Here is a 14,435-nt window from a genome sequence, read left to right as displayed (position 1 = left end):
CTGTAGAAAAGGCAGATTTCTTTCAGGGTTTAGCAAATGACTCATCAAAGAGTCCGTCTTATCAATGGAAGAGAGCACCATGTCACAATTTAAAAAAGGAACACTGGAAAACATCTTGATTATTATCACTGACACTGGAGAAAAAAATTACACAAGACAGAAAATATCAGATTTTCTAGTGAACAGCCATGTCATTAGAAATATCATATTAAGGAGGCTCTCCTCAGCAAAAATGAATGGCTCAGGCAACACTTGGTATTCTGTTCACTCCAATACTATGAATCATACAACAGCCAGAAAGGTGGTGGAATCATAGCAACAATGTTTGGATCACTTCGCCATCTTAGATGCTACCATCATGCAGTGTGGAACAAACCCACTGTACCCACCCACAGTATACACTGAAGCATGCACACCACTGATGATCTGCAGCCTATGGCAGTAGTTCCCCAAGTGGGGCCTGGGGGGCCTTGAGGAATCCATGAGGTTATTGTGAGGAGTCACATCAAATTCAAAAAAATGTTATATTTCAATCTGATCACCCTCACTAAAGGTTAATACAATGAAAAAAATGTGCTCAGATGATTACTCAAACCGTTCCCACTAGCATCAAACATGCTAGGTTATTACACAATCGGAGCTAAATCATGACTAATTACAAAAATGAACTCAGGTAAATATCCCTACAATACCTTATCAACAGAGGTTTAGCGGTTTTATTGTAATGCATTTGGTGTGACTTGATATGAGGAAAAAAAATCTCCATGACATATTTTACATAAAAAACAAGTGTAGTTCAAGGACAAAGCCTCCATGTATTAAATCAATCAACCTCATAAAGACCAGATAGATGGAATGGAGAAACATGGGTGTGTTTCGAACATTAAACCATGACACTGTAAATGGCTGAAAAGGGCATATGACTTCCTCTGTGACAAATACATTATCAAAGAAAATCCTCTGACACAGTGAAGAAACGTCGGTTAAATAAAACGCTTATGCAAAATAAACGACTAGCAGACAAGCGCTGCTGTTAAATATGTGATGCTTTGTGCAGTAAATGCAGGAAATGTGAGCATTGTGTGATCGTCGGTGCAATGCGAAACACTGTACAGTGCTGTGAATGGGCAGGCAGGTACTTTATGAATGGAGGGGATCATGTGACCGCAGCACCTCCCGAAGCAGATATTTCTCACTGACTGTCAACAAGCGCACACAAGGGATCAGCCCATTAAAACAATACCAAAACGCGACTTGAAATCGGCGCGACGTGCACTAAAACACCTAATGTACAGATTTAAATCGATATCCAAGGGTTGTGGGGGTTTGGGCGTGAATATGACGCCTTTTTTATGCGTTTTTATGAATGGGGATTGTAATATGTAAATGAGTGTGATTGAGAAAAAAAAATGGCATCTTCAGCTTTTCAACGCGGACATTGCCGCAATCAGCTCAAAGGCTTTTCAGTAAAGAAAGGCTGGACTGAAATACCAAGATGAGCTGCACGATTTTTATCGATGATTATGTTCCGAAATCATGGCGGACAACAGTTACACACAGATCTAGCTTGTCAATGTAACGCTATCTGATCATCATGCGCTGAACTGACATGTATACAAAATTATTATTCCGACCGCATTATTGCTGTGTGTGTGTCTACAACGAGTGATCAGATCACTATATGTAATAATAAAGATCCTTGGCATATAATTTACCAGTTTACTGAATCCCATATAGGTAATCATTAATATGCCTAAAAAACAGTGGCTTACTACGAATTCTCACAGCATACATGTCAGTTAGCTCAATTATAACACGAACATTATTAAGAATAAGATGGCATTTTTACTATGGGCCTATACCATTGCTTGTCAGACACTATTCTTCTTATTCTCATAATGTAATCCATGGAGTATCTTTCTAATAGCCAGACAAAGCTATCCAAACAGAACGATTAGACGTCTGTGTTTCTTACTGTTAATATTAGTAAAGCAAGGTGATAAAATACCAGCCCTGATCGGTTAGAAATGTCATTGGAAACTGAGGCAGTGCATTGCTCACCGAGCAAAGCGTGTGTTAATATCAAAAGATGTGTAAGTAGTTATTATTGCAGCTGTGTGTTGTACATGTAAATGGAGAAAATGTATAAACGATACTCACTCGTTGTTTGGATTTGTTGAATCTTCACTCATTTTTTTCCTCACGGGGATCCAAATCCTAGCAATAGCATCGACGACGCAGTGACGGCGGGATAAAATACCACAAATATCACCATTTTTCTTCACATATAGAAATCACCCCTATTTTGGATAGTAAGTAAACGATGTACAAAGGGGCATGCCTAACTAAGCGTCCCTGTGAAAACCAAGTGAAGCTAGCTTAACGTTAGCTTTGCTGGCTGGAACTAACGTTAAATCGCGAGGAGGAATGACAACCGTTGATTCATTTTATCCTCCCTGGAAGTAAAATCCGACCACAACAAATGGGCCATCGGCATCATCCTCTTCAACAAACACAGATCCCCGCTTTGCAAAAATGCGTTTAGATCCTCAAAAAATGCAGAGATCGTTGTAGACCGTAACGTTTGGTAGGTTATTTATGGCTGGCTGTCGAGCATCCATTCGCCAACTTCAGGTCCAGGACAACACTTGAAAAAGCGCTGTGTAGCGTTGCTCCGTCAACGTGTCCGAGTGATCTGAAGTAAAGGCATCCAAAGCCCAAATCGGTTCAGCTGTTTTCAGTATCAACACTGATGCGTAAAAGTAAAAACGTATAGACTTGAGATTTCCTTGAGAAGTTGCTGGACATCTGCTTTAATCGAACTCCATTTTCAACTCGGGGGGAATGAAACATCGGAAAACTGGGCGGATGTGTCGACCCTCGCTTGAGAAAATTAGATCCTTCCGCGACGTAGTAAAAACATAACACTTTTGCGATAAAATATACTCAACCACCACATAATTTATTGTATCTTGTTGAAGTCTTACGTATATTGCACTAAAACACGTTCCCTCGTTGCGATGTGCAGTAAATTAGGAGTGTTTCTTTCTAAAGTTGACCTAAAGTAGTCCCCGCACTTCCCAAAAGAAGTTTCCCTTCAATCACGCATTGATACAAGAGGGAAGCGTCTGTGTGATAGCACGCAAAGTAGAAAATAATCCGGAGGAAGGACTTGGGCTGACACACAGACTTGGCCATTAACAAATTCTGTTGTTTTGTTTCATTAACCAGTTTTACCGTGATTTACCGCCCCCGAACATATTTTAAAATCTCAATGTGAAACTGTGGGAAATTGCTTTAAATGTACACAGGCACGACTGCTGCAGCACGTGGAATTACATCAGATCCCCTTCATGATTTGTATGGCTAAAGACAAGGTAGTATTTCTATGGCAGAACCTTTGTATTATTAGTATTAGTATTCAGTAAAGGCTAAATGTAAAGTGAAAGGGTAGGAAAAAGGCAAGTCAGAAAATGAGGATATTTTCTGAGACACGGCTGTAATCTATTTTGAGGGCTAGTTTGAAATGGCAGAGTGTGGTATGGTTTCAGTAATGCAATAGCCTATAATGGTAAATAAAAAATGAGACATGAGATTAACCTTCATCACCACTCAGCCACAAACAGGTGTTTTGAGCTAGCACTAGCAAATTTGGTTGGAGAGGGAAGTAAAATACATAAAAAAAAGAGCTCTAGTGATGTAGTTAAAGTTGCCCCACCTTGCACCCCAGACTACCTCTAGACATCTGGAGCACCCTCCAAAATAAAACAGCCTAAGAAGTTGCCAGAAGAATCCATGAATGCACCTATGAATCTTATTCGCAAATGTGTTAAAAGCCTTGCAGAGCAAATCGGTGGCCCGGTTGCGTAAGACTTAAATGCTATTGGATTTCTCTGCTTTGTGGAATGGCAAGAGATCAGGCTAAATGATTCTGCCTGGTTGTCATAGTGACAGCATGTTGTGTGAGAAGTTTCTTTGTATTTCTCTGGCTTTCATACAGCTTGGCCACAGCCTTATGTTGCAGCCATATAAAATATCCCTCAGTGTCACTGTATATAAGATAGCCCATGCATGCAGGACCCTCACATGTACAGCCCTGACACATATTGTAGACTTCCTTTGGTATGTCATGATACTTTATTGGGACTTGTAAGCCCCAATAAAGTGTCCCTTGTTTCAAATAGAGCAGAAAAAGCAGTGACCATGAATTTTCCCACTAGCATGTTTGAATCCTTTAGAGTATTCAGAGTTCAGGAAGTCAGCCTTCTTTCTCATCTCAGAAATGTGGATGGCCCTAGTGCATTTCCTGTGTTTTTCACACACTGCACACAACACACTGTAGTGTACTTGAACAAGGCAACAGGATGTTTAGCTAACAGAGGCATCCCTCGCTAAATGCAATCAGGGTCATCACAATTCTCTTTAAGATGGTAAACAAGCTAACATTCCTGTATTGGCAACAAGCATCTGCAGAATAAAGGATGTGTTTAGCTCAACACAAACCTCATTCAGCAGAGTCCAGCACAAATATAACCTTGGTTGACTTTCAGGAAGATGGTTGAAATAATTTGCAGATCATAGTCTGATGTGATTTGTGTTTGGTCATGTTTCTTAATTTCTTAGTGATTACTTCAGCACTAACAGCCATTTTACAAACTACTTCGCCTTTTTATTGGATTTGACTTGTTATTCCACTTATGAACTTGAGGCCTTTAAAATCTGACTTGGGATATAAGTTAAAACTTGAAATACATAAATTAAAGCTTACTTCTGACTTTGACTTGAATCCTAATTAGTCTGTGTAGGCCTGTGTAGGTGTGTGACCGTGATGCTGCTGTTTGCAGATAATACATAAACAGAATGTGATGATTAAATTGTACTGATAAGTTGTAAATTCACAGACAAATGTGTCCTTGACAGAATGGGGTATGACATGTTTCAACATGGAGAATTCAGCAACCTTACCATGAAGAGGGACAAACTTATGTAGCTCAAGATATATCAAAAAATGCTAAAGCATTTGTCCATGGCCACTTTTTGTGAAGATAGTATGGAAGATTCATTCCTAGTATTGGATCATGATGACTAGAATCAGATGACCTTAAAAAACACAGGTGATCTGATCACCAGCTCCCAGCAGACCAAGCAGCCTCTGGTCACAAGAGAGGAGAAGTGAAGGCCTCTCTTTGTACGGCAACTATGGAAAGGAAATTCAGTGTCTGTGTAGTTGCCGCCATACAGCCTGCAGAGGCTTCATCCAGTGAGAAAGACTGGAGATGGCTGATGACAACTCTTGGTAAATAACCTAATCGAAAGATCCTCTGCTATATTTTTGCGTTACTTCCTTCCCTTGTCTAGATTAATTACTTTAATCAAGTTTAGGTGCATGTCTTTTTGTTGATGTGTGGAATCTGTGGTTTTCAGAGTGGTAAAATGTTGTTTCTCTCCATTCTTAAAAACACACACCTGTAGAGCTTCCAGAGAGGATCCTTTCCAGTTTAGCTGCGAGACCTATTGGACGGCAGTGGACTCTTGGCAATCTGGATCAAGAGGTGTGGCTTAAACAAGAGGTGCTGATTTTTAAAGACCTGGCAGCTGAACACAACAATGCATACCTATGATTAGTGTGGGCCTGGCCTCGGAAGCCTGCAACTTTTAGGCACGCTAATTGCAGGGTGGTGAGTAGAAAAGGTGTAGTGGCTAGAGGGAAAGGAAGTGTGAGGGCCCTTCAGGCATGTTTGACTATGTGCTCTGAACTATCTCTCCCTCTCTTTCTGACTGTGTGTACATGCACATGACCAGTGTGGAACTAAAGATGCAAACATTTATTGTATTACTTCATCGTCCTCAGAATATTGACTAAAAATCCTATGTTATTTAAGCAGCATGAAGGGATTTTATTTTTCAATTATTCAGTTCTAAGAATGTCTTAGAAGAGAGATGGATGTGGACAACTAGATGAGTAAAGTATGTCAAACTTAAAGAGCCGGTCTTGTGACCGTGCACAAGGATGTTGCTTCAGATGGAAGGTCATTATGACTGCAAAGCCCTTGAGAGAAACACATCTCTGGAATTGTCTAGGTTCTGTAAATGGCCAGAATGTGAACTATGCAAGCATCCAAAAACCACACTGGAGGTTGTTGTAGAAGGAAATAAGTTATGTGCTATGCTTATGCTTAGAATTAACAGAAACCAAATGTGTAGTACTGTACTTTAAAGAAAGATTTTGTTTCAGATTGTATGCTGAACTGCTTTTAACATATTAGATATTACATGTATTGGGCTGAGATAGTTCACTTTAGATTTACTGTTAGGTTTAAAAGCAGGTTTGATTACAGCTGTCGTTTAAGATCTGCTTCACAGTAAATTTGCACCAGTTGCTGACGTCTCAACTACAAAAATGGGAAACTAAATTGGTTTCAGTCGCAGTTAGCTTTTTCAGTGCTCGAGACTCTGTTTCTTCGTATTGTTTGTGTGTTGTGCGTGGGCTTGATTGAAACCTGATCTAGCCAGGGAAGCTGTGTTTAGGGTGAGGTGGACAGGCCTTTGTTGCTGCCTGAGGGGTGTTTATTTGGGCGGCTTCAGTTGGCTTCCCTGTAATCATCATCCAGCCCCACAGGATAGAAGGGATTAATGAATATGTTGGAGAGGAAGTTACAGATGACTATTTACCATTCTCATGGGGATGAGAAGGAGCAGCATGAGAGACGCAGGGGAAGAAGTTTCGCTGTGTATTTGTGGGTGTGTGTATGTGGGCACATACATGCATGTGCAGGCGTTTGTGTGCATTTACATGCAGAAAACAAGATAGAAAAGAGGTCTAGGGAAACATTCTCTCTGTTATCATGTTATCATATGTTGGTATTAAAACAACAAGCTTTAAAAAATAATTTGAAATTCTGAGAAATACTCTTATTTGTTTTTCTGGCTGAAAGTTAAATGAGTAGAGAGGTACCACTGTTATGAATGTATGGTACATATGAAGCTACCACTAGCAGCCATTTGTTACAGCTTAGCACAAAGGCTGGAAACAGGGGGAAATAGCTAGCCTGAACAGAAAATAGTTCGGCACATAACCCCCCATAAAACCACATTGTGATGTTTATGCACTAAAGTTTTTGTGCAGATTAAACAAAGGTGCTGGTAGGTGGATTTAGTTATCTTTGGACACAGCCAGGCTAGCTTGTAGTTTTCCTCTCTTTGCAATCTTTGTGTCTTGTTATGTCTGTATATTTAATTTGCAGACATGAGAGTAGTATAGTCAGGTTTTAATGGTTTTTTATCCACAAAAAAAGACAACAATTAATTTTCACTGTAAAGTGTTTATTCAACATCAAAACGAGATGGAATCAGTGAGTGAAAAAGTCTGACTCAGACATGACTCCTCATATTACTCTTTGGGAGAGTATTCAGATAGTTTCCCTGTTCCCAAAACATCCCGTCATTCAAAACGACCTATACACACACACTTACTCACATTTTGCAATGAAAATCAAGTAACAATAAGCCCCCCCCCCCCCCCAGCTGTGTAGACCCCATCTCTCTCTTTCTCTCCCCTATGGCCTCCTCCACGTAATCCTCCCGCTCATCTGGGAACCACCAGCACCCCTCCATGAAGAGACGCATTGTGCCCAGATTATTTGATTGTTTTCAGATGTTGAAGCTTTCCTACACAAAAGGGGAAGAACAGGGTTTGTCCAAAAGCCCTAGGCTACTTGGCCAATGGATGGACACACAGGGAGGAGGGGGAAAAGAAGGGATCGGTGCGGGGCTCAGGGAACGGACACACGAGTCAGGAAGTGACCCCTGCAATGCCAGATTACAAACAATGTGCTCTCTCAACTTCTGTAGTCCTCGCTGTGGAACATACCACTTCTGCGACTGCCAAAGGGGTGGTGCTTGTAGGAGAAAGGAAGGACGGTTTCAGGCTTCTCTCTCTCCCTCTTTCCTTAATGCTGCATCCATTCAGTGAGTAGTGGAGGGAGTAGGTGGGGTGGGGGTAGTCGGGCCAGGAAGGCACTTCACTGATGAAAAGTCGCCACATGGAAATGGATGAGAAGTGGGCTGAGGTGGAGGGGGGGGGGGGGGGGGGGGGGTTAGGAGAAGGGCGGGAATTGGCTTGCGCTACCAGCAGACATGAACGGGGATGTAAAGGGAGAAGAAAGGGAGGGTGGTGAAGGATGGAAGACAAGGAAGGAGAAAAAGGATAAGGATTGCGATAGGGAATGAAAGAATAGGGGAAGTAAGCATAGTGAGGGAGGAATGCCAACGAGTAATGGTCTGATTCAGGGGTTGTCAAGCATGGAGTCCTGTGCCTGTCAAATAGCATGTAACCAACAACCTTTTTCTCAGTCTGATAGTGGGATAGTGTGGAAAGGAAGCAGCACGTTAACACTGAATGGAGCTTTTGTTCGGGCGTTGTTGTGCCTTTACATTTGGTCAAGCCTGCAGATGAAACTGACTTTTCATACGAACATCAACATGAGGTCCCATTTTCTCTCTCATCAAACCATCCATCTATCCATCCCATTTTCCTGCATTTGTCTCCCAGTAATCCCTTTTATCCCTTAAACTTGCTTACATCACCCTTGAGAAGAGGTGGCTATTGTCATGTTCTTCTCGTCTGTGCTGTGTTTGTTCACGTAAAAGCTACCTGGCATTTTCTGTTTTATTCTTGTCAAGTCTAGAGAGAAAAGAACCAAAGCAAATCTCCTGATAAATGAAAGGAAAGACCCAAATGGAGACATGCACACCCCACATACACATACACACACACACGCACACATACTCCACCCCCGTCTGCACTGTCATGTGTGACTCACAGTGCATCGCAGCACCGTATGAACTTCAAAAAGAGGCTGGCTGTACATTCACAGTGTATTCAACCCTTGCTCTTTAAATAGCTCAGCCTCCTCCAAACAGAAAAATCCATGCATTAAAAATGACTGAATCATACAAGAATTAAAGAGGCAGAGGACATCTTTTCCTATAATGTCGCAGACAACAGCAGCACTTACAGACAATGCTAGTTTTTCTTGGTTTAAGCCTATATGTATTCATGTGAGCGAGGTAACACATGTATGTATGTGCAGTGAACATGTACAGTATGTACAACATGTGCACTGTTCACAGATTTCTGTGGGTGGGTGTGTTTATCATGATGTTAATGAGGTAATGTGTTCGTTTGGTTATCATGCTCTTTTTTGTGGAACAATTTCAGCTCATGCCCATAGCTATTCTGTATGATCACCTGTGAGTGCTTATATACACTAAAGTACATGTCTACACATGCTGTATTTGTGATTGAGTATAATGTGTTGCCGAACTGTGTGATGTTTAAATGCATGTGTGTGTGTTCTGGAATGCACCTGGCCTGATAGGCAGGCAGAGGAATGCTGAATACTGTCTCTCGCCCAGGGAGGCAGGGCTGGAATGTGGCCCAGGCCCTATTCTTCTCTCCATTGCACAGCACAGGACAACTGCAGGTTCACACACACACACACATACACACGCGAACACACACATGGTTGCACATCCACTGAGTCCAAAGCTCTGGTTCTGCTCGCAGCCAAGGTTCCACTTGCACCGGTGTGTACACCCGTGTGTCTGTGTGCATATGTGTGTTTGTGTTGGTGGGGGGTGTGAAAGTACCTCCCTGCCTTCCCCGTAAGTGTGTGTGTGTGCACGCATGTGCTTGAATGAACCAACTTCTCTAGAGTGCAACCTGAGAGCAATTAATTTTTCCTTTCGAGCAGGAGCTGTGTAATTTTCATTGCTTCACGCATTGTTATTAAGTCGTTCCATGGTGCTGCAAATTCCAACCAACAAAGCGAGCTTACTGCTCCTTTTAAAACTTGCCAGGTCTGCTGCCCCTTCACTTCAACCCCTTCACATCCTAATACACTCCACTGAAGATCAAGTCCTTAACACACAGCATCTGAGTAACCCTGTCAGTTTCATGTAATTTTATCATATGGCACACAAATTTAGAGTTAAGATGCAACCACAAGGCAGATTTTGCTGTAGATACAAAGTTGCACTGAGTTAAATGTTGTGTAGAGCAAACTATGTAAAAAAGGAATTTACCAAAGTAATATCAAAAGTAAACAAGGATATAAACTTTCATTTTGGTCAAAACTGGAATATGTCAGCATTTTCCTTTCCTCCTGCTGTGGTGTGCTGTATATGAAATGCTATCCATTCTCTCCTTGGCCCTCTGAGCTGCCTCTGGCCTGAGCTCACTGCATAGCACTCAGATCAAAGAGTTAATTAAAGAGCCTAGGAAATATGGGGGAAGTTGGCCTCTATGGTTTATATGTCTGTCACCCGCCAGCACACATGCAGACTGGAAAACTAGGTCCCTTAATTGATCAGGAGTAATTAGTCTGTTTCCTACAGCGGGTATGGCTTTTCAGAGACCTGACACATTTGACTATCATGATGAAGTTCAGTTCTCTCAGGAGCCAAATGTATCAAAATATGTTTGGATGGATAGAGAGTCAGTTTAACACAACTATAAGTCATTCCTGTAACTATTATCAAAAACCACAGACGCTTGGTTTCTGTAAGTTTAGCCACTTGGGAATGACAATACCACAAAACCAATCACATGCTTTCAGTCAAAAGTCCCTTGACATGATTCTAGAGAAAGGAAAGCAACAGTTGTGCACTCCAAATTCACCAAAGTTTTTATTTATTTATTTATTTATTTATTTAAAGAGAAACTAAGAAAAAGACTTTCTGCATAGTGCTGTCATTCAGAGCCAATTTACTGCATGGCAGTCTTGAGACTTGCAGAGCCAATTGATTTTTGCATTGCTTTTTTTCATCTCTTACACAGCTCCAGGATCTCTGGACTGTTTTCTCAAATGGGACAAATAAACAGGGTCTGTGTTTTTATTTGGAATGGGGAGAAGGAAGGACAATCGGAGAATACAGAGGGGAAGTGAGGAGGAAAAAAAAGGATGTGGGCGAGGATGAATGGATGAAAGTGGGAGACGAGGGGGTAAAAGTGGTGGGAGTAATTCTACTATTAGAGCCTGTTGCATTGACTCTGACCGTGGCCTGAAAGCCAAATCAAAGCATTTTCATTCACACTGAAAGTGGCTTTATGTGGTGACACTGGGCTGTAAGACAAGGCCAGGGTGTCACATGGACACGGCTTCTTCTTAACACTGCTGCCTGCTCTGTTGGCCTCTAATGTTTTTCACTTGTTTAACTTCCATTGTTTATTGTTTATACATTCAAAAGCCTACTCTGTTTATCTGTATTTACATGTCACTGTGTGAAGATGAACAAGGTTTTATGTTGTAACCATCAGTCGATACATGTATGTAATTGTACCTGAGCTGGTGTACCTGTATGCACTTGTGATGGATTGTTTGCACATGTGAAAGTGGAAGGGCATCGCGTGTAACCATGTAGGTGTGTGAATGAACAAGCAGCAGCCCTGTTGCTAGGTGAAATTTGAACCACTTTATTGTCAGTGCTTTCTTTTGGTCTGTACTGCCACCATGTGGGTGACAATAGTATTGCAAAAGGTGCTCCTTGCACAACAAATGCATTAGCGGAGTCTGTGTTCCAGACTGTTTTAGTCTAGCTCCTTTCTAGAAAGAAACAAAGTAGAGACTGAGTCATGCCTAAGACAAAAGAGAGGTGAAGTCAAGACTCATGGTTTGCTATACACTTTAAGATTGTGATATAACCATAATTTCTGTTTGTGAGATTATTTTGCATTGGTATTGGGTTGATGCGCATAATTTGATACAAACATATTCATGCTAATCCACACTCAAGACAAGTCTAAAGAGCCACGCCATGAATAACAGAAAGTGCAGTGGCCATCCTCAAAAAATTCTGTCTGTGGAAATTGGTGTTTCTGTTATTGATCAAACAGTGCCGAAAGATATTGCATGAGGTCAGCCTATGGACGACGTGCAAGAAGAAAGCCATTGCTCCCACAATGGTACTAAACTGAAAGACTACACTTTGCCAAAGAACATGAAAGAAGATGAATGTTGGCAGAACATTCTTTGGTCAGATGAAACCAAAATAAATTTGTTTGGATCAGATGGGATCCAACATGTTGGGCGTGACCTGGCCAAAGACTTGCACTGTGACTGCACCGCGCTGGCTGTGAAACATGGAGGTGGGACTGTGCTGATGTGGGGCTTCAAAAGGTGTAGGGGAGATGACAGCTAGAGGTGACACTATGAATTTTCTTACATGACAATGATCCCAAACACAATGCAAAAATCACACAACAGTTTTTAAAGAAGAAAAATGTGAAACGCATGACTTGGCCTCTGACTTGAATTCAGTAGAAAACTTCTGGAGTATTTCAAAGGGAAAGGTTGAGTAACAAAACCCACCCTGCAAAGCTATGCTAAAAAGAATCATCTGCGAAGAATGGCAGAACATCTGTCCACAGATTTGTGAAAGACTGATATCATCCATGCCCAGAAGGATCAAATCTTTCATCAAAAAGGAAAAGCAAAGACTGAAAAGAAATTCACATATAAAAGACTGGAATCTCACTAATGAAGGGTGCACTGATTTATGTTGCACTTGATTATTTAGGATGGACTTTTCGTTATAGTTTAATCAGTAAAACATTTCTACTTTTCAAATGAATTGCCTTCATTCTTCTTGGGCTTTTGGCTAAAAACAAACATTTTTTAGTGAGTGTGGTCAGCACCCCCTTGTGGATGATGATGTAATGTTCAAGAAAGTGGTCTCAAAGTATGAGACATCTCCTTTATCAGTAGTAGTTAGAAACACAGTAAAATTTGCAGGCTAACATACACACATTCAAAGGCTCATTAGTTCAGTTTCATTGTTGTTGTGTAGTTTTACATCTGACAATCAACAAATCTGAAGCCAAAAAACAACAGTTTACTCTGATATACATATATATATATATATTCAAATAGTTGCCCTATTGACTAATTTCACATCTCACATCATAGCTTTCCATATTTATCAATATAATAAGTATGAATGAATACAGAGTGCATCAATTCAACTCATGTTCTTGTAGCACAGGGGTGTCCAAACTGTTCCACAAAGGGTCGTGTGGCTGCAGGTTTTTGTTTCAACCAATGAAGAGCACACAGTTTGACCAATCAACTGTCTGAAGACTGAGATCAGTTGATTACATGAGTCAAGTCTGGTGTGCTGCTGCTTGTTTGGAACAAAAACCTGCAGCCACACGGCCCTTTGTGGAACAGTTTGGACATTCCTGTAGCAGACCCAAACAGGCAATCATCAGGTTTAGTGTCACTCATGTGACTTAAATACTTAAATGCACCGCCCGGGCAGCACGCTTAAGTGACACAAATCGAACACACCCAAAGGGAAACCGCGCGTCTTACAAGTGCGTTGACTGGAAATGTTTGCAAATGGATGGAGAATGTTTGTCAATATACCGACTCTTTAATCGCATAAAGGATCGTTCAAAACAGGAAACTGAAGATGCATTTTGGAGAAAGACGTTTCTAAACCAAAGATATCGGATGTTTTTCCCTTCGTCTTCGTCAGCAAGAGAAGAGGAAGACGCTATTTTGAGGATCGTCCAGCTGGGGGGTAAGCTTAAATTGGCCTCACCTGTTGTGTTTAATCAGTTAATGTATTGTCTGCTGTTGATAATCTGCTGTTGCGTGTACACGAAATGGTATTTGTGTTTATGTTTATGTTTGTGGCACTCGCCGTGGTGTCCGTTTCCTTGGCTTTCTGAAATTGCTTAATCCTGGTTCAGTTTGACACGGCTAACTAAAGTCAGGCTTCTCATAATAGGCCCTGCTTTTCAGTTCACCCTTTGTGTCTTGGGTTTCTTACTGGCATCGCATTGCTACCGGTACTTGGGTCAGAATATGTTTGTCAGCACTGTGTTGTTTTGTTTTTAATCTTGTCTTGTGGTCAGAAATCTATAATCGTAGTTTCCGGCGGGCATCATGGCACCTGAAGGTGGCATTGTAGTGTCGTTCGCGAACGAATCTTTTGGGTGAACGAACTGTACCGAATCACTTCATGAAACGATCCGTTCATTTGTCAGTTCTCAGGCAGTTGCGAGCAAATGTGATTTGTTTGCAGGGAGTGAATGATAAACTCTAACGCAAATACTTTTGTTTGTAAATTTAGGATAATTTAGTGGTATTGGAAAATGCTGGGAAAATGTAGGTTTTTTCTGGCTTTTGTACTTAGTAGCTGTATTTTGATGTGTGGGTATCATCGCATAGTTGATATATTAACACCTTTTACCAGATTATATTTCTAGACTTAGCTAAGACTGCTTTGCTGTGCACTTCTTTATTCTTTCAACATGGATGGATAAGATTTGAAATTCCTTTTATGTTTTTATACAGATTAATCAGTTCAGTGGAGTTATGAAGTATTATATGAAGAGCTCTCAACATACAGTGGCAATACACAAATGG

The 14,435-nt window shown here is 41.1% G+C and overlaps 1 protein-coding gene across 2 annotated transcripts in view; it reads right to left on the bottom strand.

Annotated features, from left to right (window-relative positions):
* Nucleotides 1-2,869, bottom strand: part of spred1 (sprouty related EVH1 domain containing 1) — a 36,217-nt gene extending 33,348 nt beyond the window's left edge. For both annotated transcript variants that reach the window (XR_005896212.1, XM_041060227.1), the window contains exon 1: nt 2,161-2,869. Coding sequence is in view for 1 of the 2 variants with exons in the window: in XM_041060227.1 (XP_040916161.1) it covers nt 2,161-2,192 (32 nt within the window). In the remaining variant the exon portion in view is untranslated. The remainder of the gene's footprint in view (nt 1-2,160) is intronic.
* Between the last annotated feature and the right edge of the window lie 11,566 nt (nt 2,870-14,435).

This window comes from Toxotes jaculatrix, chromosome 17, assembly GCF_017976425.1.
Source record: "Toxotes jaculatrix isolate fToxJac2 chromosome 17, fToxJac2.pri, whole genome shotgun sequence".
NCBI classification, from domain to species: domain Eukaryota; kingdom Metazoa; phylum Chordata; class Actinopteri; family Toxotidae; genus Toxotes; species Toxotes jaculatrix.
This window is presented reverse-complemented; position numbering and strand designations above follow the sequence as displayed.